At 41.6% G+C, this 27,191-nt stretch overlaps 2 protein-coding genes across 2 annotated transcripts in view; both read left to right on the forward strand.

Annotated features, from left to right (window-relative positions):
- Zc3hav1 (zinc finger CCCH-type containing, antiviral 1) overlaps window positions 1–7,130 on the forward strand; it is a 58,197-nt gene extending 51,067 nt beyond the window's left edge. The window contains exons 9-12 of the mRNA XM_048786952.1: window positions 932–1,028; window positions 1,767–1,897; window positions 2,255–2,388; window positions 3,272–7,130. Of these exons, the coding sequence (XP_048642909.1) occupies window positions 932–1,028; window positions 1,767–1,897; window positions 2,255–2,388; window positions 3,272–3,534 (625 nt within the window). The 3' untranslated portion in view covers window positions 3,535–7,130. The remainder of the gene's footprint in view (window positions 1–931; window positions 1,029–1,766; window positions 1,898–2,254; window positions 2,389–3,271) is intronic.
- Window positions 7,131–12,922: 5,792 nt separating this feature from the next.
- On the forward strand, window positions 12,923–26,546 carry Zc3hav1l (zinc finger CCCH-type containing, antiviral 1 like). The gene is given in 5 exon segments (XM_015493785.2): window positions 12,923–13,406; window positions 13,408–13,529; window positions 14,418–14,553; window positions 20,089–20,350; window positions 21,687–26,546. Coding segments are annotated over 5 exon segments (903 nt in total). The 5' UTR covers window positions 12,923–13,154; the 3' UTR covers window positions 21,818–26,546.
- Window positions 26,547–27,191: the final 645 nt, after the last annotated feature.

A 27,191-nucleotide genomic window follows, 5' to 3' on the forward strand; every position in this document is an offset into this window, starting at 1 on the left:
CTAAGATAAAATTGGATTCCTAAGTCAGAAGATTTGTACAGTTTTAATTTATGACAGGTACTGGCTGAATTGCTTTCTCTAAGGATTGTGCCAATTGATAGTCCCACCAAAAGTGTACAAGAGTCCCTATTTTCTCAAATCTTTGTAAGTCTAATTATCAAACATTTTGATCTGGGCTGGAGATGTAGCTCGGTGGTAGACCTCTCTTGCCCAATATTCAGGAAGCCCTGGGTTCCATCCTCAGTTCTGCAAAGGAAAGAAAGTAAATGTGTTATTAGTTGAAAATGGTCTTTTAATCTCAGAAGAGTTTTCATTTAAGAATAAGGTTGAGGGCTGGGGATGTGGCTCAAGTGGTAGCGTGCTGGCCTGCCATGCACGAGGCACTGGGTTCGATCCTCTGCACCACATATAAATAAATAAAGATATTGTGTCCACCTAAAACAAACAAAAAAGAATAAGGTTGAGGGATGGGGTTGTGGCTCAGTGGTAGAGCGCTTGCCTTAGCATGTGTGAGGCACTGGGTTCAATCCCCTGTACCACATTAAAATAAACAAATGAAATAAAGGTATTGTGTCCATCTGCAACTAAAAAAATATTTAAAAAAGAATAAGCTGTTTTTGGTTTTGTTTTTGGTTTTGTTTTTGGTTTTTAAAGAGAGAGAGAATTTCTTAATATTTTTTAGTTTTCGGTGGACACAACATCTTTATTTCATTTTCTTATGTGGTGCTGAGGATCGAACCCAGCCCCTCCCCCCGCCCCCTCCATGCCAGGCGATTGTGCTACCGCTTGAGCCACATCCCCATCCCAATAAACTGTTTTTTGAAATGTTATTTTTCAAATAAATAACCACAAAAAAGGAAGAAAGAAAGAAAGCCAGTCACTTGGACATGAGAAACGTAAAGCCAAGTGAATTTTCATTCTCTATTTGTAGCCATCAGGTGGCACAGGCTGCAGCAGAGGCTTTGACCGTGTCCTCGAAATCGCTTCCTCAGCGGGACCTTGGCTCCCACCCTCCAAGTAAATATAAGGTACTTGCTTTTTACTTGATTGGTGGGTGAATCCTTTAATGGTGGGAGAAAATATTTTGCTACAACCATGTATGTTTGTTGATTTGAATGAATGAATTGCTTCCATAAAACTCTGGGGTCAAGATTCAAAGACAGACATCTAAATGTGATTGTGTCACTTTCCCAGAGGACAACTAACCTCCATAGGGAGCCTCATCATTTTGGGGGCTTGGCCACCCATGATGGTATCTGAGCAGATCCTGACAACAATCTGTGAGGTAGACATTAATACCTCTATTTTACAGAGGAGAAGACCAGCTCAGAGAATACAAATGACTTGGCTCAGTGGGCTTCACTCTGCCACTAGCCTGATAGGGGAGAGACTGTTCCTAGACTTGAGCCTCCATGTTTGGCTTCAGCCCTTGCACAGAAGAATTTGCTTGGATTCCTTCAATTCCTCTGTCACTGCATTGATTTGAAGCTTTAAGCAAGGAACTTGTAAAGCCACTAGGCTAAATCAGTGCCAGGGACATCCCGTTGTCCTTAGGTATAGTGCTTAGTTAGCCCGAAGTCACCTGAACAGTTAGGCCCACTATCTATTTGGGTGTCCACACCTGGAATGAACCCTCTGATCCAGGCTATCCCCCAGCTGTTGGGAACTGGCAATGACCCTTATTGCATAGGGGCCACACAGATAGATGTACCATGCTTCCAATGTTTCCTGCTTCACATTAATATATTAAAAAAATTTTTTTTTAGTTGGAGGAGCTCGAAAGCCTAAGCGCAGAATATGCCAACATAAGTGACTATTTTAAAGCTTCCATGAAAAATTTCAAGATTGAAAAGATAAAGAAGATCCATAACCAAGAGCTCGAGGAGGATTTTGAAAGGTTGGTGGCCATGTGATCATACTGCTTTCCATAGAATTTGGAAGGATTGGTTCTGATCTGACAAAATTTATATTTGCTGGTTTAATTTAGTAGTCACATAACTACTCTAATATTTGGTCTCTTTTTTTTTCATTGCCTAAAAATCTCAGCTTTCCAATTTTACAGTTTAATGATTCTGTAAGTCTATTCTTTAAATGTCTTCATAAATTTATCATTTTATAGTCACTGCCTAAGTTTTTCATTTTGAAATAGAATGGAATGAAATTTCAATGATTAGACTTCAGTTGGGATTAATGCTGTGAAATAGACTGGGAGAGGAATGTTCTTGGTGTTAAGTCTTGTCATTTCCAATATTAGGAAGAAATCGAAGATGATGCAGACAGAAGAAAAATTGCTGTTTTATGCAACAAGCCGTACCAATGTGGATTCTATCTGTTCTTATAATTTCAACTGGTCTGTGCATGGACTTCATGAAATCAAATATGGAAGAGGTGTGTGCTGGAACAGAGATGCTAACTAGTAGAGTCATAATCAGACTTTCTAAGTGCTTCTAGTAAGAGGTGTATGTAATTGTTTTTATAGCACGTCCAGGCTTTAGTAATCATAGAAAATAAGCTCACAGTAGCCTTAAATGCACAGATTAGAATGGTTCAGTTGACTTGGAGATTGAGTGAGGGGCCTTAGCCTTGCCCCTGACATCTTCTGTTCTTTCTGGGAGTCACCCAGCTAAAATGGCAGAAAAAGAAATGAAATAGGAAATTTTCTAAAACTTTTCATAAAATGAAAATAGGAAATTTTCTCTTGTCAGGAAATTGTTGATCTGCTGGGTATGGAAATCTCCGTGGTCATCTGGGGTGTTCTAAAGTTAGGATGATGCATCAGCTTTCTTTGGAAATCTTTGTCAGGGCTAATTTCTTGCCCTTCTCTGGACACTTTCCAAGACCTATCTATCAGTAGTAATTGACCTTTGTTCCTAAAAATGTATGGCAGGTGGAATGGATCTCTGGCTCATGGGTTCCAAATTAATTCGTCCAACTCGCCCTGTGTGAGTTGCTTGGATGGGATTCCTGTGCTGTCACCATATGGTTATTGCACCTACTGGCTCTCCCTATCACTGTGAGCCTCATCCATAGCAGATGTTTCCCCGTTATTTCAGGGGGGTTCTGTGCTATCTAAGGATACTCATGTCATAAATATTTGTTTAAGTGGCTTTTTTTCTACCCTTCTTTACAAAGGTGGGTTTATAGATCAGTAAGATACTGTTGACATATGCTTAGTCCACCCAATCATCTGATTCTGTGTAAAGAATCCTTTCTTTATATACTATGTACCCTCTTCATAATAATTCTCAAAACTTTTTCTGATTATTTCTAGGAAATCACTTTGCAAAAGAAGCCATCTCTTCCCATAAAAATTGCCAGCATGATGTTAAAAGCCCGGTTATGTTTGTAGCCCGAGTCCTGGTTGGAAATGTTGCCGAGGGAAGAATGATGTATACGACGCCTCCTCCACACAGTGACAGCTGTGTGGATAACACTCTGAATCCCTCCGTTTTTGTCATCTTTCATAAGGATCAGATGTACCCAGCATATGTGATTGAATACACTGAGATGGATAAAGCCTGCGTGATTTGTTAGGAAGGATGCACACCAATTCTGTTCACATGTGGGACCAACTTGTCCCAGGTAATAGTTAGACTTTAATATTTTCTTATCAAGTTACCTAATGTCTTAATTCAGTGGTACCCAAATTTTGCTGCACAAAAATTCCGATGCGCCTCATTCTGATAAAATCACTCTTTCCAGGGGTGACAGCCAAGTAGTGGCATTTTTTTATAGCTCTCGCAATGATTCCAGCGTGTTAGAAAGTTTGCATTGTCTTAGCTGTAACTGGTCAAGGCTCATTTCTAAATTTTCTACAGTTATATTAATCTCTCATTGCTTTGAGTTTTACGTATAGCACAGTTACGTTTTGGTTAAATTAAAAGAAAATTAATTTGGGAAATTTGAGAGAAATCTAATAATACCTATGCAAATAAGGACATACGACAATAAAGCCTTGGATGGAAGATTATGAACAGCTGCTGGAAAAGTGCCTAGGGACACACTGAGGGGGAAAAAATTAAATATAAATGCTATTATAGACATAACCGCAGTACTATACCGTATCATGTGATGAAACTAATTTGGGGACACGTTTCTCTGTCTCTGCCTTTACTCAGAAGACAGACTCCATAAGACTCTGGGATGCAATAAATAAGAGCCATCAAGTATGTCTCAGAGAGAAGCAATCAACTAGAGCTCAAAGCCCATTTGGGCTCTTTATATAGTGAGGACCAAGAAGACATTTGTGTTCTAACTAATGTGATTACAGAGAAGGTATTTTGCATGCCAGGCTTTCAAGAAGATGTCTGTATTTTAGAAGGACTGCAGTAATCATATTCACACAACTAGGAATGATAAATCTGAGTGCTATTGTAGTCATTTGCTGGAGTTGAGAGTCACCAAGGAATTAGGAGCAGGACCTCCCTAAGGATGGACCTCTTATGAGGTGAGATGTGTTTATTGGTGAGCACAGAATCTGAACAAAGAGAATAAAGTCCCAAGCAGGGACCTTGTGTCTGCTGGGGCTTCTTTTTATAAAAATAGTGACTTGTACTGTAGTATAGTCCATTTTTAGAGCATTTGAGGTGCCTGGACCAATATCTTCCTTCCTTATTTTGAGTGAGTTTTTTTTTTTCCTTCCAATTTTCCTTTGTCAACATTCCATATCAGTTGCCAAAATTTCATATTAAGTTTTAGATTAGTATAAAAAGCTTCATAATTGCTTGGTTTAAGTGTTTCCACTCTTATGTAGTTTTTTTTTTTTTTTTTTAACAATAGGGTTATTTTCTGTAAGGCTTCGCACGAGCGGTTGGTTGTTTCATTCACTCTGATCGTGATTTTGAATGGGCACTCTAAATTAAGCCACTTAGAGTTCCTATCTTGACCTTGACCTTTGTGCTATCGAGGTGTCCTTTATCCAGTTCTTTCTACATGCCCGTTAGGCAGCTCTAGTCGGCTATTTTACAGGCATCTCCAGCTGCACATGCCCATCTGCCTCCCTCACGGGAATACAGTCCTCCCCAAGTCAACAGTGTCACCAGATCCCATCTACCCATGCGGAATTCCAGGGGCTATCCTCGACTCTTGCTGTCCCTCCCACTACATATCCAAGTCTTCCCCAAGTCCCATTTTACCTCTTTAATATCCCTTTGTCCCCTTCTAAGTTGTTCTCTACTTAGCAGCAAGATTGGCCATATTTTAAAATATTTACTTAGTGATTCTCTTTCCAAACACAAATCTGATCTTACCTTTAGGATGAAATTCAAAAGCATGATCATGGCCCCACACGATCCTCCCTCCCCTACCCTCCTATCATTTATTTCTTCTACATGAGACACCCTGGCTCCTACACATTTCTTTGGTGCCCTCTTCATCTAGTTCAGTGGTTCCTAGTGAGTACTTCTGCCTTAAAAAAAAAAAAAAGATAAATACTTTGCAACATCTATTTTGTTGTCTTCAAAATACATTTCAGAGGTAATATATTCTACCTACACACAATCTGGAAATACAATAAAATTTAAGTAATATTACTATTAATATAAAAGGCAAACAAAATGCCCATAATTTGGGCACAACCTTACAGTACTAGGAGGCATAATGAAGTAATCATATGCTTATTTCTACTTATAACAAATAAATTTGAGCTTGAAAGTAGATCAGAAGCTATGGCATACAAAGAAGCATGGAAAAATGAAAAAACAGAGACATGAGTGGACGTTAGAATAAAAACTAGTGATACAACAACTTACTTGCATGTGATAACACTTGTGTGTATGTGATAGGAGAAAGAATGAAATAACCTTCATTGAAAGAGAAACGCTATGCAAGAAAATTTTCAGATTGTCAAAACAGAAAATGAGAAAATATGATATTCTTACAGACGAGCTGTAGATTATATGTGAATGTCTAGCGAGACATTAGACATTCAAAATCCGTATGGGGTTTCTGATAATTTCTCACTGTGAGAAATTGTCCATCGTATTGCAAGATGCTCAGCATACTTGGTTCTCATGTGCTGGTTGCCAGTAGCGCCCCACCAGCCTGTATCATAGCAACCACTTACCCTATCATACTTGTTCACCCTTTTCAGAACAAATGTTTTGCAACATCCCCTTGGCTGTCCTGAGATGATTTATAGATAATGCAACATACTTACACACAGGAATTTCTTCATATATTAACTTGATGGCTCAATTCTACTATTGGATATAGAAAATTAGAAATTTATAATGAAAATAAGGTGAATTTCAATATGTAAATGCTCAGGCATGACTACGCCATAAGCCATGAAACAGATAGAAGTTTACTCTAATAATGAATGGGTTCAGGCTTAAGAGTTAGCTAGGGGCTACTTCCTGTAAAGAAGACAGGAAAGTGAAAGACTAGCATTATGGGTGACAATAGAATGTGGACCAGTATTAGGGTGAGTCATTACAGACCATCTACCTTATCTGTCTATGATAAAGGAAAGGGCGAAATTACCTTCATTGAAGTAAGGATAATAGGACAAGACAAGTTGCAGATTGTCTCAGAGGAAACATGGATTCTTTTCTCTCAGACAAGCTGTAGGTCCTACATAAATGTCCAGCAGGACATTAGACAAGTCGTACAGGGTGCAGAATAGTTATTCAATGTGTGGGACAAACCCATACACTGAAGGACATCTGTTACCCCTGACTGCATCTACTCAGTGCCGCTTATAGTCCCCGATTATCATGAAGCCAACTACTACTTATCACATTCCAATATGCTGCCGTGAGAACCACTGACCTAGATTCACTCAACTGTTACCTCCATCAGGAAAGAGCCCTATAGGTCACATCCTTGCTCCTCTTCCCCGAGGTTTTAGAATACTTTGTGTATTGATTTATTCATTCTTGGCATCTATGGAATTTGAGACTGTCTGCTTCCTGCGAAAGATTGTAAGCTCCCAAAGGGCTGAGTCGACCCGTCTTAATTTGTTTTGCTACCACTGATGCCCAGCCTAGCCGGGCGTTTGATATATTGATACGCTAGATAGATTTTAATGAATAAATAAGCTCAACTATTTATGTTATAGTAGTTGAGTAATACTGCTCTTTGTTCTTGTATGCTTAATTTGAGACTATGTAATAAAAAGAAAAGAATAATTTTGTTCTGTTGCATTTTTTTTTTGTGTGTGTGTGTGGGTATTTCCAAAAAGGCAATTTTAGACACTAGTCTATTGAAAGGGGTGGGGTGGGGGCAAGAGGTGATATATCCCTTCCAGGGTTATCACTCTGGGGCTCTGACCTAGGAACACGCTGCCAGGGCATGGCAGGAGGTGGTGATGGAGAAACCCACTGTTGGTTGGGAGGGAAGGGCTGGAAGCTGGGAACATACTTTTATACCTTTCCTCCTCTGGCACCTTGGGGGCAGCAGGGCCAGGCTGAGGCACAGAAGTTAAACAGTAACTGGTCATTAGCAGAATTAAAAAACCCTTCTCTGCTCTTCTATTTTTGCAGCATTGGGGATTGAATCCAGGGCCTCATGTATGCTAAGGAAGCACTCTTCCTCTGAGCTACCTCACCAGCCCTCCACTTGTTTTTTAATCACAAAGCTTTGGATGGAGAGAGAAGGTGAGGGAGAGCAATACATATGGCAGCATAGACTTGAAAAGGGAAGGTACATTGCCATTTGATTTGGAACCTCAGTACAAGTAAAACCATGAATAGCAAACCCATTGCTGTAAAGGCACCCACATTCAAATACACAAACATACTGCGGAACCAAGCAAGAGCAGATATCTGAAGGGTTTTTTTTTCCCCTGTGTTTATTTACTTTGTCATAGCATGCTCACAATAAAATCTGCGATTATCTAGTTTCTGGGGTGGACTCCTCAGTCCGGCATTTGGTGGAAGCAAAGCTAAATAGCAACCACTTCCTGCTCCTACCTGTAGCTACTATAAGGACAGCTATCAGGAAAGGCAATGAATGTCCAGTGGGAAGTGTGTGGTTAGAGCCACTGGGGCTATGTTCCAGGACGTGGCTTTGAAAAAGTGTGAGGGATAACAGGCAGGTTTCATTTCCAACATGAAGGGCAGAGGGGATGAATCTATGTCAGCAGTATCAGTGTTGTCCCTGGAGTGAATGATGAGAGCCTGTGCTCTAGTAGTATGCCTGGAAGTGCCGTCAGCTTAAGCATGCATGGGCTTCAGAATCCGGTGGAGGACACGAGGGAACTTTCAAGGACCCGCTTACATGCTAAAGCTCCAAGCCTACAATGCCACCCCCAATCTCAACATCCTGCTTCTCTTTTCCATACCTCTGTAGTCGACTAGGATGGTTTGTTTCCTCTGTGCCTTCCCCAGGAATCATCTTTTTTATTCCCAGACTTCAGGTATGGTACATGCTACAGATTGAGTCTGCAATGTCCCCAAAAGGCCTGTGTTAGTGGTTTGATCCTCAGCATGGCACTTCTGGGAGGTGGTGGAAATCTTTTAAGAGACGCACACTGGGAGGTTTTAGGTCACTGGTGGACTTGTTCCCCATGCTGGTCCTGTTCACCCTGTTTCTCAGTCGCTTCAAGGTGAGCAACTTACTGCACCACCTGCTCCCACCATGATGTACTGTGTTGCCATAGGACCAGTTGGTCATGGACTGAAACCCCCCCAAATGGAGCCTTAAATCAAACCTTTCCTCTTTTTAAGTTGATTTTTCTCAAGCATTTGTTACAATAATGGGAAGCTGACTCCTAAAACCACACATTTGGGGCTCCCGGATCTGTACCTCTGCTGAGGCTCAAATAACTTGTGCAAGGTGTCACAGCGAAGGAAGCCAGCTGCAGAGCCCACAGATGAGGTGTGCTACTGTGCTGCCTCTGCAGGAGGTCTCCCTCTTCCTCTCACCTCTCCACCCTCTCCCTGCACATCCTCTCTCTCCTGCACATTTTTTTCTGGCTCAGTCTTCTCTGCTCCCAATTCCCCATCTTCTCTCAACATTCCTGTGAATGATCCACTCAACAGCCCCAGCCTAGCGGTCTCCACCCTCTATGTCTTCATCCTCGCTCTATCAGGACGCCCACATCCATCACCCCACTGCCATTAGTCAGAATCGCTCAGAACTGCTCCCTCTGAAACCCTAAACTTCTGTTTTCCATCCGTGATCATAGCTTGCCCTTTCAGTCCTCCTCCCACCCCTGCGTCTACCTTCTCCACACATTCAGCCCCTTTCTGTCTTCATTTCTGTCCTTATTTAGCCATAAGTCCATCATTCAACCCCTGACCCCTTTCAATTAATACCCAATTAATTTCAATTAATCACCCAGAACCTTTAAGCTTCTGCTCATCTACTTGGCAAAACCTAAAAGAGGATCAGTCAAATTTTGCTCCTATCCATGGAGTGTCTCCAGGGAGACCAATGGAGCTGCTGGAGGGGTGCACTGTACAGCCGTGGCAGTCACCCTCGCCAAGGCCCTCCACTGCCACCCTCCCTGTCAGCATTCTCCCTATCTCTAGTCAGCCTTGCCAACCCCTTATAGTCTCAAGGGACCCCTCCCACTCATTCTTGGGCTTGTGTCATACTTACAAAGGCAACACAAAAACTATTGGGAGGAACTTTATGTGCCAGCATCCTTGCTTCCTTTCCTCTTGTCTGAACGGAAAAGGTCTTTCTCCTCCTGTCTGAGGTTAATTCCCCCACTGGGTCCCATCCTTCTGTCACTGCTTTATGGACATCACCCGCTGACTAGCCACCTTCTTTCCTGTGTTTTCAACTTTCCTCCCTGCTAGCCCATTCCACTTAGTATATAACAGTACTTGTCTTGCCTATAATAAAATCCTTCTGATACTTGTGTATTCCTCTAATTATTATTTTATCATCTCCTTTTCAAATAATATTTATAAAAGTAGCATATAAGGCTAGGGGTATGGCTCAGAGGTGAAGGGCTTGCCTAGCTGGCATGCATAAGTCCCTGCCTGGGTTCAATTCCCAGCATGGATTTTCCCATTCATTTTTAATCTACAGAAGTATGCTATATTAGGTTGGGGATGATAGCTCAATGGAACAGTACTTGCCAAACATCTGAAATAAACTTGCTTTTGCCCTTATAGCAAGACTCCCTTGCTGACCACTTTCTCCTTCAACCTGTCTCCTCTGTGTGTCTACACATGACTTACACTTTCCTCTAATCACTCTTTCTCAGCTTATATCTTAGGCTGGGTTCCCCCCGAAGCAAAGAGAGAAGGATTGAAAGCAAGCAGTTGATGTGGAAGTTGGTCCCAGGAACACTGGTAAGAGGAAGCAGGGAAAGGAAGGCAGATGGTGCAGGCTGTAGTAACAGGCAGGTTATGGCCAAAGGCAGTGGGCTCAATTCCACTGAAGAACCTGTGGGAGGTTATGAAATATACACCTCCAAATTGTTCCATGGAAGAATAATGAGCTGGGATATCTGTCCCCTCTTAGGTTCGCTGGCAAAGTGGTGTAAAATTAACTGACAATAGGAAAAAAAACACCAAAGTTTATTCATGTGCATATGGAGCACACAAAAGTGGCTTCTAAATAGTTGAAGAGGAGCTCAGTGTGAGGCCCAGGCAGGAGGATCCAGAGTTCAAAGCCAGCCTCAGCCATTTAGCAAGGCCCTAAGCAACTTAGCAAGACCCTGTCTCTAAGTAAAATATAAACAGCACTCCTGGGTTCAGACCCCTGTACCAGAACAAAATAAAAACAAAAACACCAGTTAAAGAGGATAAAGGAGGGCAAAATGGCTTCTATGGGAAGAACAGTGGGTTTCCAGGGTAACAGAATGGAGAACAGTTTGGGATAATGCTTGTTTATGTAAGTGTGGGAGGGTTTTCTCCCTTTCCTTCTTTCCTGCCATAAAAGTCCCACGGAGAGGGGATCCATATAGGCTCACTTTCAGAAGCTTCTGCTTTCAGTGAGATAAGGAGAGCTCCAACAAGATTTCTTTCTGTATCTGTTGAATCTCAAATATCTTTAGTTTAAAACAGTCCTCACATATACTCTGGGCCCAGGTGGGTCCCCACACCACCAATTCCCTAATATCCCTGTTGAACTCCTTGGGGATTCCAGCCTGTCTATTGCCAGCAAGCTCATTCCTTTTGCTGGAAAAAGACCTTAGGCAGAGAATCCTGGTAAAAATGCTGAGTGCCAAAAGGACACAAGCTACTACCATTTTTCTTCTAATTTTTCTCTTCCTCTACCTGCTTCTTTAATGGTGGTATTCCCCAAGATCTTACCCTCCTATAGTTCTCACAGCTTCAGTCACTACGATGTCATTAAAATCTATACCCTTCCCTTCTCATCTCCCTTAAGGTGTGTGTGTGTGTGTGTGTGTGTGTGTGTGTGTATTGAGCACCTTACCTTGGATTGTCCACTGCAAACAAAACTCAATAAAAACTGGGTTGACAGTCTCTCTTTTTAAAAAAATGTATATATTTTTTAGTTGTAGATGAACACAATACCTTTATTTTATTTATTCATTGATTTTTATGTGGTGCTGAGTATTGAACCCAGTGCCTCATGCCTCACGGGTTCTAGGTAAGTGCACTGCCACTGAGCCACAACCCCAGCTCTGGGTTGAGGGTCTCTTAAAGCCTTTTCTCTTGTTATTCCCTACCTTGTCTTGCTTTCTTAAAATCTGGTCTTCTTATTGTTTCCAGAGGTCTTTCTAAAACATCTGTCCTAGGCTGGGGGTGTACTCAGTGATAAAACGCTGGCTTAGCACACACAAGGTGATAGGTCTGACCCCAGCATGCAAGCATGCATAAAAATTAGATAAATAGGGGCTGGGGTTGTGGCTCAGTGGTAAAGTGCTTGCCTTGCACACATGGGGCACTGGGTTCGATCCTCATTTCCACATATAAATAAATAAAGGTATTGTGTCCATCTACAACTAAAAAAATTATGAAAAAAATAGATAAATAAATACCTGTCTTACAATATGCCAGACAGTCTTTTAGGTGGTAGGGATATAATAATGAACAAGACAAAGAGGATTCCTGCTTTCAAAAGCATGAATCTTGCAAATACAGAAATAAACAAGAAAGAAGAAAAATATGTTTCATGTAGACTGGAGACCCATTTTAGATTGGGAGGTCAGGAAAGGCATTTTTGAAAAAAACACATTGAAAACCAGAACTGAATGACACAAAGGACACATCTATGCAAACGTACTGGCGGAGAGACCACTTCATTCCCCAGCTGAAAAATGCTTCTTTCAATGGTTTTCCAAAGACTTCAGGATCTAAGTCCAAATTTCTGAACAGGGCAGAGAAAAGTCTTACAGCATGAGGCCAGCTACCTTCCTCTAGTTTTTTTTTTTTTTTTACATTACATGACATCAACTCATTACATACTCACAAGCACCACCAAGACAGCAAGTAGACTGGCTGAGTCCCCCTTACCTTTATTCATCTTTGTACTCTGTCTCTGCATTAGGAGTCAGCTCCATAAATGTTTGTTAAATGGCATATTGGGCAAAAAGTTTAGATACATCATAAATGTACAGATCTAGATCAGTGCTTTTCAAGAGAAGAAGCATTCCACATGTGTAAAGTTTCCTCATAGCTACATTAGGAAAGTAAATGAAACGGATGCAACTGTCTTTACATTTTATTTAATGGAACATATCCAAAGTAGTATCCTTTTAACCTGTGATTCATATAAAGATCTTGAGCTATTTCACATTCTTTGTTTATCTGAAATCTTCCAAATCCAGTGTGTGTATTTCACACATCGCATCTCGGCTGGGACTGGCCACATTTCAAGTGCTCTGCAGCCACATGTGGCTTGCAGCCACCTCCTTGGCGACGGCCCCCTACCAAGGACCTAAAGCAGCCCAGCCATTCACCTCCTACCGCCTTACCTATTTTATCTGCTTTGCAGTCCCTACTAGTTTTACTCGCCAAGCTCTGGTTTGCCTGTCTCTTTTGTGACAAGGACTCACCCTGAATGGTGCCAGGACAGGACAGACATTCAATAAGCGTCCATCCCTTCTTGAATCCGTGCCCAGCGGGCATCGCGAACTTGGGCCGTCCTCTCACCCTCCGGGGCTGCCCTCGCCCTTCCTTTCCTAGGCCGGTCCCTGGAATGTGGCTGGAAACCGTGGACGTGACTGGGAGGAGTCTGGCCTCCTCGGGTTTCGCGCGGCGCGCACGGGGACGCGGCCGCCGGCCATGGCGGACCTCACGGTGTGCTCCTTCCTCACCAAGGTGCTGTGCGCCAACGGCGGCCGCATGTTCCTGCAGGACCTGCGCGGCCACGTGGAGCTGTCGGAGGCGAAGCTCCGGGACGTGCTGCAGCGGGCCGGGCCCGAGCGCTTCCTGCTGCAGGAGGTGGAGATGAAGGAGGGCCTCTGGGACGCCGAGGCGGAGGCGGCGGCTGGCGCGGGCGGCGCGGGCAGCGGCGGCGGCGCCTCGGCCTGGAGGGGTGGTGGCCGTGTCCTCCGCGCGCCTCTGCGCCCGCTACCAGCGCGGGGAGTGCCAGGCCTGCGACCAGCTGCACTTCTGCCGACGGCACATGCTGGGCAAGTGCCCCCACCGCGACTGCTGGTGAGGGGAAAGCGCCGGGGGCCGGGAGGAGGGCGCGGGGCAAGGGCCGCGGTCTGTAGGTCCAGCGGGAAGCCGGAGCCCAGAGAATGGCGGAGGCGGGTCCTCGTCGGGCGCGGGGTGGGATGGCGACCTCCGGGGAGGCCTCGTCTGCTCTCGCGGCTGGATGCGGGGCGGGGGGAGGGAAGCGGGAGGTCCCTCGGCCCAGAGTCCTCAGTCGCCCGCGCCCCCCAAACTGCTGTCTTGCCAAGGTGCCTTCGCTACGCGCCTGGGTTGAATCGTGGAGGAACTTTTGAGTTGACCCCCCTCAAAGTGACCTCTGGGGGACATCTGAGGATCCCGGGAGATCCATGGGCCTTTTGCGCCCACTCCCCACTAACTACAGTTTTACAGGAGCGGGTCTGTGCTTTCGGGCTTTAAAATCCTGGTCTGGCCTGACCCCACCCCCCCTTCCCCGGAAACAGGGCTGGAGGCTGTGAGTGAGGATCTACCCTCCGCACCCCGTCAGCGGGAGTTTGAAGCTCTTTCGTGGTGCATTCTCGCCGCACCCTCACCCCCAGTTTATGTGGAGGCGCTTTCTTTCTAACGTTAGTAGACAGTGGGAGATGGGTCCCTCTCTGGGTGGAGAAGGCCAAGTGCCGTCATGGGCAGAACAGATGTGCAGCCTGTCCAGGGAGGTGCCTGGGGGAGGTACACTTGGCTCGAAAGCATCCTTAATGAATATGAAAATGACCCTGGGAAGGGAGTAGTTTCAACCCAACTTTCTTATTATCAATCAGTGCCTGGGAAATTGTTGGACCCACTGTAAGTTGAAAGTTGTCTAAGGCAAGAATCCCACCCACTGGCCCTTCCTCACCTGGGCTTCTGACCCAGAGCTTTGTGTTTCCCCAGGTCTACCTGTTCCCTTTCTCATGATATCCACACACCTGTCAACATCCAAGTCCTGAAAAACCACGGGATTTTTGGCCTCAATGAAGCCCAGCTTCGGATCCTGCTTTTGCAGAACGACCCCTGCCTTTTGCCAGAGGTGAGTGGCCATGGAGTTCATTGCCTTCTCTGGCTTTATAGCACAATAGCTCTGAAGTAGTATGATTTAGTTTCGGATTCTTAAAAGGACCCTTTCTAATTCCTATAATGGCAAAATTTGCATGAGTGTTTCTGTTTAGCCATACATAAAGAATTGTTTTAAACAAAATAGTGAGAATCCCAAGAGAAAATATTATGAGACCACCAGTTAAAAGTAGAATTTTGTAATCTGGCACCATGATTCTATCATAGACTTTCTTATGGTTCCAGAAAAGGGTAGGAAGAAGGTGGGGGAGTGAGGAGACCACCATTCAGGATTCAGGATGGCCCTGTTTTTTTTTTGTGGTGGTGGTGGTGGGGATTGAACCCAGGGCCTTGTGCATGCAAGACAAGCACTCCACCAACGGAGCTATATCCCCAGCCCAGGGTATGACAGGGTCCAAAGGGAAAGAAAGTTGTGAGGTAGAACATGTGAGCTGGAGCTTTTGGTGCAGAAGATGGCAGAGGCCTCCCTCGAGTACATTCGAATCTGTACCCCAGGCAGTCCTGGAGGGGATCTTAGGAAGCAAGGCTTCTTCTTGGCATCCATCTCATTTTAAATGCCTGAAACCTTTGCAGCAGGTTTTCTGTGAGCCAGGTGCATCCCTCTATGTTACAGAAAGTAGATTCACCCAGAAGCTGGCACAGATTATTGACAGGAAGGGTTGAAAGGTGGCATCAACTGTGAGGCTGGGGCCAGACCTTCCTCTATTAGAGGGAAGGAGCAGTATAGCTGCTGTTTGCCCTTTAATTTCACAGTATTTCTTGATTTGCAGAAGTTTAAAGGGTTTTTTTCTTTTAAAAAAAAAAACAACCGTTTACCTGTCCAAGATTTTATTAGCAGGACCATAGCGGCCAGTCGCAGAAGAGAAGGGGGTTGAGAGAGAGAGAGAGAGAGAGCGAAAAGAGAGGAGAGGGGGAAGAGAGGGTGAGAGGGAGAGAGAGGAGAGAGGAGAGAGCAGAAGAGGAGAGGGGGAAGAGAGAGAAGTTGAATGGTTTTATGTTGTCAAACTCATTGAATCTTTTTCTTTATGGCTATGTTAGACAGCTTTTTTGTTGGTGTTACTAAAAGACCTGACAAGAACAAATGTAGAAGTTTATTTTGGGGCTCACAGTTCAGAGGTCTCAATCCATAGAAGGCCATCTCCATTCCTTGGGGGCTTGAGGTCAGGCAGAATATCACGGCAGAAGACTGTATGGAGGAAAGTGGCTTAGGACATGCAGATTAGGAAACAGAGAGCTTCACTTTGCCCAACAAGGACAAAATATAGACCCCACAGGCATGCCACCAAGGACCCACCTTCTCCAGCCACATCCTTCCTGCCTACAGTTGGCATCCAGTTAATCCCTAGCAGGGGATTAATAATCTGATTAGGTTTAGACTCTCACAACCCATTCATTTCACCTCTAAACTTTCTTGCATTGTCTCACACATGGGCTTCTGGGGGATACCTCAGATGGAAATCATAACAGTGGCTCTTCCTAGATGACCTGGGCCCAGCCTCATCTTGTCCTATTAGACTGCTTCAGTGTTCTTTTAGCCCTTATAGTGGGAGGCTGCCCTTGGCCCAAAGTTGGACCTAGAGGTGTGTGTGGCACAAAACATGGCCACTTAGACATCAGGGGCCACAGACAAGCACAGAGGATGAAGTGAGAATGATGCTTCCTGTCTTTTGTATGAAGGTGCCTGGTTGATTCCTTTCACTGCTCTCCTAAAGATACAGTGCAGGATCCAGACATAGCACACAAGAAAAAAGACAATGGGGGATAGTATGTGAAATATCATGCTAGCTCATTTGAAAATTTAGATGAAATGAACATATTTCTAGAGCATAGGGCAAATCAAAATTGATTCAAGAAGAAATGGAAAGCCAAAAGAGCCTTATGTTTTTTTAAAAAATAAAAGCACTAAACAAACCCTGAAGTTTTCTATAAGAAAACATCAGGCTTACATAGCTTTATCATTTTTTTTTTGCATCTTAAGCATAATTGAAAAATAAAAATTATGTATTTATGGCATACAATGAGATATTTTGACATATACTTACATGTGACATAATTAACATAATCCTACTAATTAACATATCATCACTTCATAAGGTCATCTTTTTTAAAATTTTGAGTGATGAGGATTTTTTTTTAAAGCAGGTTTTTAAAATTTTTATTTATTTATATGTGGTGCTGAGGATTGAACCCAGGGCCTCACACACGCCAGACAAGTGCTCTACCACTGAGCCACAATTCCAGCCCAGTGATGAGGATTTTTAAGATCTACTCTCTTAGTAGTTTATAAGTATAGAGTATGTTATTTTGAACTCTAGACACCATGCTGTACTTTAGGGCTCCAGAATGGATTCATCCTAACTGAAACTTCAGTCCCCTTCACCTGCATCTCCCCATTCTCCCCCCAAGTTCCAACACATCTTTAAGGAACAGATTGTTCTAATATTTGGACTAGGTCTGGGGTCTATTTTCCTTGACCTACATTGTTGAACCAGCATCCTACTATTTAAAATAGTTTATAATATATTTTAATATATGATAATCCAAGTCTCTATGCCCATTACTCTTCTTTCTCAGTTTTTTTTTGTTTAATCAATTCTTTTTTTTTAACAATATCTTTATTTTATTTTTATGTGGTGCTGAGGATTGAACCCAGTGCCTCATGCATGCCAGGCGAGCGTGCTACTACTTGAGCCCTATCCCCAGCCCCTGTTTAATCAATTCTTGTTTCCTTTTTCTGATAAAGTTTAGAATCAGTTAAATTCCTAAAAATATTTTCTTTTTGAGAGAGAGAGAGAGAGAGAGAGAGAGAATTTTTTAATATTTATTTTTTAGTTTTCGGTGGACACAACCTCTTTATTTATTTATTTTTTTATGTGATGCTGAGGATCAAACCCAGCGCCCTGCGCATGCCAGGTGAGCACGCTACCACTTGAGCCACATCCTCAGCCCCCTGAAACTATTTTCTAGGAACTCTTTGACTCTAGGAGGGTCAAAATTGCATTAAAATTATAAGTTCATTTTAGAAAGTTGGCACCACAATTATAGATAGAGATGCTCTTGTTTTAAAGCAGGTTATGTGTGTCCTGTAAAATTACCCATGTTTTAGCTTGATTGGTGGTGTTCCTGTTGTATCGATTAACATGCTCCTCTATTTCTTGAATATATGGTAAACTAATAGATCTGGAGGTTTGATGGGATTTGGATTTGATTTTTTTTATAGCAAGAATATTTTTAAAGGTGGTGCATTATTAGGGTAACTTAACATTCCAGTTTGCCTGGAAGTGGAGGGGTGTCTTGGAATGTCAGACTTTCATAATGGTATTTCTTGTTGTACCACATGGGGGATCATATAACATCTTGCCATCTTTTTGTGTGTGTGAGGTGAAGTCGATTGGTCATTTCAGAGCTGACAGCCTGATCCATCGTTATAAAGCTCCCCGAGAGTACGTCCTTGGTTTGCCTGGAGCAGACCAGTTCACATTAGCTGTCCCAAAGTAATCATTAACAGTGCTTCCCCCCCCCCCCCCCTCCGCCTGACTCTCATATTATATGGTAGTGCAACCTGTCGAGATGGGTTTCATTGGAAGTAGACCTGAAGTGGGGATTCGGGTTTTGTGATTTATTGAGGGAGGGCTCTTAAGGAAAAACCAGTGGGGAGGAAGGGAAGCAGGATATAGAGGAAAAAAGGCTACAAGCACGGGGAAATCTGGCCCTGACTTGATTCATGGGGCCATAGGATAAAAATTGCACTGAAGAATTGTTCTAGCTTGGGGGCAGGGGGCCAGGCTTTTGTACCTCCATGTAAGTCCTTCATTGGCTAAGGGTTTGGGGGAGAGCAGGTCAGTTGAGGGTCCAAAGTAAGAGAGGGGGTAAGAGAGCCAGTGTGCACACTATCTGGGGGAGGCCTGGGCGGGGCTCCACTGGTATCCTTCAGCCCTTCACCAAAGATCTTTACAGCTGTTGATAATCAGAAGATGCCATTTACATCAGGGAACTGCGAATCAAAAGCACTATATCACACCCTGGTTAGAATATCTATTGTTAAAAATAAACAAAAAAAAATGCTGATGAGGATGCAGAAAAAGGGGAATACACTGTAGGTGGGAATATAGATTAATGTACCATTATGGAAAACAGTACAGAGGTTCCTCAAGCAAGCAAGCAAGGAAGAAACAAAATCTAACTACCTCAATATATTGAGGCACTGAAATTAGTATGTTGAAGAGCCATCTGCATGGCATGTTTGCTATGCACTGATTGCAGTAGCCAAGATATGGAAACAACCTAGGTGTCCATTGATGGATGAATAGATAAAGATACACACACACATACACACACCCATACACAGGAATATTATTCAGTCCTAAAAAGAATGAACTGTCATTTTCGGCAACATGGTTAGAACTGGAGGACATTATGTTAAGTAAAGTAAGTCTTTCTGCATCTGCAGAAAGACAAATACTACATGTTCTTATTTACAAGTGGAAACTAAAGGTAATCTCAAAGAAGTGGGGAATAGAGGCTGGGTTTGTGGCTCAGTGATAGAGCACTTTCCTGGCATGTGTGAGGCACTGGGTTTGATTCTCAGCACAGCTTATAAATAAATGAATAAAATAAAGGTCCATCAACAACTAAAAATATACATATTTAAAAAAAAAGAAGTGGAGAATAGAATAGTGGTTACCAGAACCTGGGAAGGAACAGTGTGAAGGAGGAAAAGATGGAGAGAGGATGGTTGATGGGGCCAGGGGTGCAAGAGTAACCTACTAATGTTCTATAGCACTGTACGATAATAATGGTTGACAAAAATTAATTGAATATTTCAAAATATTTAATTGAATTTGAATGTTTCCAGTACAAAGAAAAAACATATGTTTGAGTGACAGACATGGCAACTACCCTCATCTGATCTTTATACATAGTATAATACACATTGTATACATGTATTGAAATGCCACACTATACCTCAATACAGGGTACATAGTAATATGTACAATTACTGTGTGTCAATTAAAATATTAATTTAAAAAAGATACCATTTAATCTCCAGTTTTGTAGGAGGAACTGTTGTTTATTGGCTGAAAAAGATACAATAGCTGGGTGTGGTAGCACATACCTGTATCCCAGCACCTCAGCAGGCTAAGGCAGGAGGATCACAAGTTCAAGGCCAGCATGGGCAATTTAGCAAAACCCCATCCTGAAATAAAATAAAAAGGACTGGGGGGGCTGGAGTTGTGGCTCAGCATAGAGTGCTTGCCTAGCAAGTATGAGGCCCTGGGTTCGATCCTCAGCACCACATAAATATAAATAAATAAAATAAAAGTATATGTCCAACTACAACTAAAAAAAATAAAGTAAAATAAAAATTTTAAAAAGGGCAAGGGATGTAGTTCAGTGATGAAGTGCTCCTGGGTTCCGTCCCCAGTACTGCAAAGTAAATAAAGATATGGTGAGATCTAATATTTCAGGTATTGCCTTCTTTCTGTACTAGGTCTGTTTGCTGTACAACAAAGGTGGGGATCCCCTCTATGGTTACTGCAACCTCAAGGATAAATGCACCAAGTTCCACGTGTGCAAAGCCTTCGTCAGGGGAGAGTGCAAGCTACAGACCTGCAAACGGTCCCATCAGCTCATTCATGCTACAGCCCTGAAGTTGCTACAGGAGCAAGGACTGAGTATTCCAAGTGTCGTTAATTTTCAGATCATTTCTGCCTACAAGCATATGGAGCTGCACAAGATGCTTGAAAATAAAGGTAGGCCTAGCAGAGGCAGACAAGAACCATCAATGGTGAGGTGGTTTCAAAATCTTCACAGTAAAGAAATAAGAACAGTGACTTGAAAGTAAGTCTGAGGACCAAACCACTACATATGTTAATCGAAGCTTTGTTGTTAGAAAGTTTAGGACAGTGGATAAGTGACAATATTGAAGGGTTTCAGAAGACTTTTGAGTTTATAGTATTAAACTCAAAAGTCTTCTGAAACCCTTCAATATTAGCTCCTGGGCCAGTTGGGGGCAGGAGCAGTCTTAATTTGCTGGGAGATGGGGAGGGAGAAAGGTGAGGATAACATAGGGATGGCTTTCTTTTATGAATTGGTTTAAAGGGTCTGCTTGTTTTCATTTTTTAGCAATTTTAATCACATTATAGAAAAACTTGGAGCACAAACTAGAAATAAAAATTGCTTGTGATTCTCCTCACTCTAAATGGTAATAATTGTTACACTTCATTGTAGGCCATTCAATCCTGTTACTGTGTAAATGTTCTTTTAACTGTGATGTGTTTTGCTTATTTATTTTATTAAATTTGCTTATAGCTGAAAATCAGTTAGTGGTGGGTTTAGAATTGTTGATGAGAAAAGGTAATTAATTAATTGCCAAAGTCAGAGGTACTAAGCTTTTATTTTATTTTTAAATATTTTTTAGTTGTACATGGATGCAGTGTCTTTATTTTCTTTATTTACTTTTATGTGGTGCTGAGGATTGTGGGAGTGCCTCACATGTGGGAGGCAAGTGCTTTACCACTGAGCCACACCCAGCCACCAGTACTAAGCTTTTAATGTGCAGTTTTCTTTCTTTCTTTCTTTCTTTTTTTTTCCTCTAGTACTGGGGACTGAATATCATGCTAGACAAGTACTCTACCACTGAGAAACTTCCCCAGCCCTTTTGTGAAAACAAAAACAAAAATTAAGTTTTGAGACATCCTGAAGTTTTCTTGTGTCGGAATGTTAGTGGCCGACTTTATGAATTTGAAAGTAAGGGGGACTCCAGAATACCAGTGTCACAGGCTGTCTAGGGAACTCTCAGGGATAGAAGGGACCTTCTACTCTGTTTCTGATGTAGTGCCTATTATTGTTCTCATCTGGTCATTTTTACTGGGACTCTTCTCACTATGGAATACTGACTTTCTGCTTGCTATTGTTATATTTTTAATATAACAATTACCTGTTTTAATTCAGAAGGCACAAACTCTCCAAACCCTGGGAATGAATTAGGAGTCTTGTCTGAGACCTGGTTACTAATGTAAAATGAAACTTAAAGGGTAATAACAAAGAATATTTTTGGAAAGCTCATTCCTTTCTTCTGTCTTTTAGATAACTCAGCTACTGAGTGTTCACAGGGCCTTGAAAAACAGAGAACACAGGAGGCCAGGGCTGGAGAAGGCAGGCCTCTGGTCCCCATCCCTGCTCAGTCAGCCAGGAAGCCCTACCCAGGTAAACCGTAAAGGGCATCAGTGAAGCAAGAAGCTTGTTCATCTTGGAAGACCTGAAAGCAAGTCTTCTGCTGAGCTTCAGTTTGTAACCATTCGTTCATTTAGTCATTTCTTAATAATGGTCATTAATAGCTACCTCACAGCTTATTGTGAGAGCTAAAGCTGGGAGGATAAAATTTGGCATGGGTGGCTGGGGATGAGGTTGGACATGAAGCAGGCAAAGAGAGGGTAAAATTTGAGCGCAGAGGGGTCAGTCCAGGGCAAATCCTGAAGATGCAGCTTCTGCAGTTCCTGAGCATCTTCCCCAGCCTGGGCGGATGGAGCTCTTCAAGTGGTGAATTTCTGCTGACTTCTTTGGTCTGACCAGTGATTTTGTCCATGTAATCAGTTTACATAGATCCATATGCTTTGCACAGTTTTCTACTTAGGCATTTCATAAGTATCATTCCATTTTGTTCACATTGATCACACATAATCATTTTTTTTGCACAGATACATTAATATATCATAGTTTAACTACCTCCCTTATTCTGAGATATTTCAACTCTAACAAATTTTGAATTTATCTTTTTATAAAATATACACAGTATTGAATTTATAAAGCCATGCTTTACTTTCGCTTAGCTTATAGGTGCTAAATGATAATGTGTTTTGGTTTGCATTTCTCTAAATGTATGTGAGTGAATAGTATTAACTGCCTTGTGTGGGTTCTGTTTTGTGTATTGTATATGTGGCCTTTTATTGCTGGGACCTCTGGGCTGACATGGAGCTCCGTGATTTTCGTAAAAGAATGTCATCCATACTGTGTTCAGGATGTCCAAGTTTTGTGCATACATCCTTGGCCTGCACCACAGAGTATGTAACCTTTGGGTTCCTGTCAAAGATTTCTACCTCAGCCTGTCTATTTTTTATCTTTTATTGAGCTTTTGCTAAGCCCAGCTGCTGTAGCTTGAAGGATGGGTAGTTTATCCATTACTTGGTAACTCTTCTTTCTGTGGATGCAAACGGACCATGGGAAATCTACCTGCTTCACCCATTTCATGTTGACTTCCCTCTTCCTCCCTGTTCCCTCTTCTCTCTGCCTCTGTATACCCTGCTGTCTTTATCAAGATACGTGTAGATGTTGAGTTCTTTTTTATCAAGGGCTACCACAGAGGCAGGTGTATGAAATCCTTTGCTGTGTGTATTGTAGTCATATTTCCAAATGTCATTGTGTAAAGTGCTTTCTTAAAAAAAATTTTTTTGCAATAACAATGTGAGAAAAAGGGACAATATAGTAGCTTTTATAAAACTAAATTTATTTAATTTTGAGAAAACTTATGTTTTCATTTTGAGAAAAACTGAAATGCTCTTCTATTGAGATGGGGGAATGCAAAAATGTTTTCAAGTGATAAATTTCTGTGTTTTCTCCTAAAAGGGCAATATGATTCATATAACTTATGATAGTTTTTTTACTGTTGTTGTCAACAACAGTATTTCTGAAAAGCCTGATGTTCTGCATATTTTGTTTTTTCTTTCTTTATTATTTTTTTCCTAGTTCTGATTTTTCCTGGTGCTATTTTTTGTTTTTTTTTGGTGGTGCTGGGAATCTAGCCCAGGGCCGCCTTGTGCATGCTAAGCAAGCACTTTACCACTGAGCTACACCCCAGCCCTGGTGCTAACTTAAATTTTATTTTACATTTATTTTACATAATGATTAAATGTAAAATCATTATTTTACATTTAATCATTATGACTATCTCCGGTTTATCCTTTTACCATGTATACTTTTGTCTAAGCCATCTTACACCCTTAATGCAGAGAATGAGAGTCTAAAGGCGTATCCTTTATCCTGAGAGACTTGGTGGACTTTCACATCATTGTTTTCTTTTTATATATCTTATAATTGTGATCTTACATAAGTAAAGGCCCTCTATAATCTTTGTTGCAATGTTTTATTCAGTTCTGTCATCTTCCATTTCAATTTTGGTTCTGCTGATAATCATTCTATAAAATTATCTTACGTAATTTACTGGACCAAGTCCGACTGCTTATCCCACTACATACCAGTAAAGTCAAGAGACAAGATATGGAGGCAAAGAGTCTGACTATTGAAAAAGCTGGCTAGATGAGAAGATAGGGACTCTGTCCCAAAGCTTGTCTTCCTGGGAAGCTGACTTGGGGGTGGCTTATGTAGACGGATGATGGGTGTTCCCTGATTGGTGGGTCCTGTCTCACCAAGTGGGTGGGCCAAATGAGGCACATCTGATCCTCATTGCCTGGTCATGAGATGTTTTTCAGTTCTGCAAATTTCAAAAGCAAAGATCATTATTTCCTCAGACTATTCTTGTCACTGATGAGTTACACATTACACAAAGGACAGGCTCGAGGTGGGTAGCTGCCACTAGTCTCTCTTGGTGATTGCCAAACTCCTGGTGAAAACAGGTTTCAATTAGTTACTTATTATAAACCTTCCATAATAGAAGAAAACATCCTTAAGCTCACCTTCATAATCACACCTCTTAATCTTTCTTTCATTTCCGTCTGATGGTCCAGCTCTTAGACTTCTCATGTCAGAGCTGGAGATAGGTTTTCTTTGTTAATTTATTGGGGTTCATGAGGTGAAGCCTCACGTCTCCAGGCTCCCCACCCTCAACATACTCCAACTTGAATGAATTCATTTTCCTCCAGGGTTGTTTCTCCTTTTATTTCCTTATTTTTGGATGCTTATCCCCATTCAGTCATTGGACTTAAGCCCTGTGCTCTTCTTTGTCTTTATTCCCTGTGTCACATTGGTCACCCAGGGCTGGCGATGTTTGGCTCCTAAGGAGCCTCTCAAATGCTCATCCTTCTCTGCCCCTTTCTTCCCATCCCTACACAATTCCTTGGTTCACACCTTTATCACCCATCTTATGTATCCCACAGGGACATAACTCGGTGTTTTTCAAGTTATATGTGGTGCGAGTTTTTAGTAGAAGGTGCTAGGTGGGCTCCTTTCCCCCACTTCAGTTCTGGTAGCTTTATTTTAATTTTTAATATAATAGACCTTTGTGGATTCCATCCATCTCCCCACTGTCCCTCTCTTCTGCACCTAGCTGCCGGGTTGATCTTTTAAAAGCAAATCTAATCCTGTTGCTTTGTTTTCACGTAAGGCAAGTCATAAACTCCTCCCCTACAGGGACCAGGAAGGTGAGTTAAATAGATGGAATGGACTCTCTGCAGGGAAAGGGGGCACAGAGGAAATCCTGTGGCAAACTCTCCCAACTGCAATGTGTGCGGCCCTGATTTCCATCTGGGAATATGGACCCAGTTTGTCATATAGTCTGCTTTTCTAAAGAAGCCAGAAATCCAGATTTTTTTTGTGAGAAATTTTCTGATTTTTAAATATTGGCTTCTAATTGAATTTTAGAAATATAGATTAAGACCGTTTCTGCTGACCCACTTGGAGTTTTTGAAATGTACTCTTTGGTTGTCTTGTGACTCTGTATTTGTAAAAGATGTTCCCTCTTTTACAAGTGCCGGTCCTTCTTCCCTCTGCCTTCTTCAGAACCTGGCAGTTACAATCTTCAAAATGTTAGCGTTTCTTGGTCCCTAGAGAGGATGCACTTGTAGAATTTTTTTTCTTTTTTGCAGTACTGGGGATTGAACACAGGGGCGCTCTGCCACTGAGCTGCATTCCCAGCCCTTTTTATTTTTCATTTTGAAGCCGAGTCTCTCTAATTGCCCCAGCCAGCTTTGAACTGGTCATCCTCCTGCCTCAGCCTCTGGAGTAGCTGGGATCACAGGTGTGAGCCTCTGTGCCCGCTTCCTGTAGCGCTACCCTAGTACTTACCACATTACATCATGGTGCTTTGAGGAGAATCGTTCTTGTTAATTCTAACTGCCATCTGGAAGTTAAGACCTATTTTTTTTTTTTAATCATACAATGAATTAAATGCTGTATTGGAATCTGTTTGAATCAGTATACATCTTCCTTGGTCTTCTTACCCCCACTTACATTCTTTAATATTCAAAAATACAGCCCCCCCCCCATGGGGGGATAAGTAAAGTAAACATCTCTTTCAGTTCTTCAATTTGAATTTTTTATTACTCTGTAACATTTTTGTTTATGATGCTAATTCTTTCCATCAGGTATTTAGTCTGTTCGTTATTAATGTGTTTCTTGATGTTGTTTTGTTATACTTTGTTCTTATTTTTGTCTAGGTCTTATTATGTTACTTCTTTCTTGAGTATTTTATATCTGTGTTCCTACTCAGCATGGAAATCTTTATCTTTAGAAGGCTGTTAATTTTAAAAATATTTATCTTTTGCTGAATTGTTTTTGTTCCAGTAGTGGTAGAATGCTTTTTTTTTTCTAAAAATAAAACTATAGCTGCAAAATGATTGCTTTTTTATGTATTTTTATTGTTTTGTGTTAAGTACAAACAAAATGTGATTAAAAAGTTTCTTTGGTATTTCTTCATTAAATATAAAGTTGATTGTTGGTTTTAAATAAATGTTCTTTATTAGAATAAGAGGAATAACATCTTTTCTTTGTTTGAAGCTAAAAGCTTGATAAGATGAATTGGTATCTTTTGATATAATCCTATTTTTATCACTTAAATCCCTAATATGATTGACTATATAAAAAGTTTTCATAATTTTAAAACACCCTTAAATTCCTGAAATAAACTCTACCTGATTATGGTACATGTTCTTTTAATGTACTTCCCCCTTTGGTATACATTTATACATTCATAAATAAAATTTCATTTATATTTTATACGTGTATGTAGTAATTTTCTTTTTCTTTATTTATATGGTTAAAGCATAAATTTTATTCTATCTACTGTTTAGCGTTTTTGTAAATTGATTTGAAAAATTAAAAAAAAATTATTCTTATATTTTTAAATTACTCTCTCTGTCATTAGTAGAGAATATTCTTCCAAAAAAGAGTTTTTTTTTAAAAAATACAATAATATTTCATTGTGGAAGTTTTAAGAGAATGTAGGAATGTATTAAGAAGGAACTAATAAGCCAGGCATGGCAGCACACTTCTGTCATCTCAGCAACTTGGGAGGCTGAGGCAAGAGGATCACAAGTTTGAAGCCAACCTGGATAACTTAGTGAGACTCAGTCTAAAAAAAGGGGGGGGGGGCAGTGGCTGGAGATGCAGGGAGTGGTAGAGTGGCCCTGGGTTCTGTATACCCCAAACTTTTTTTTAAAAAGAAGGAACTAATAATCACCCATAATACCAATGTATAAAGGCACTTAATTTATTAGGTTTTTTTTTTTCTTTTTAGTCTTTTTCATGCATACAGTCTTAGTAGCAATGACAGAAATAAACAGAGCATCCAAAATAAGGTAACAGATGCTGGGCATGGTGGCGTAGGCCTGTAATCCCAGAGGCTCAGGAGGCTGAAGCAGG

Source organism: Marmota marmota, unplaced genomic scaffold (assembly GCF_001458135.2).
Source record: "Marmota marmota marmota unplaced genomic scaffold, marMar, whole genome shotgun sequence".
NCBI classification, from domain to species: domain Eukaryota; kingdom Metazoa; phylum Chordata; class Mammalia; order Rodentia; family Sciuridae; genus Marmota; species Marmota marmota.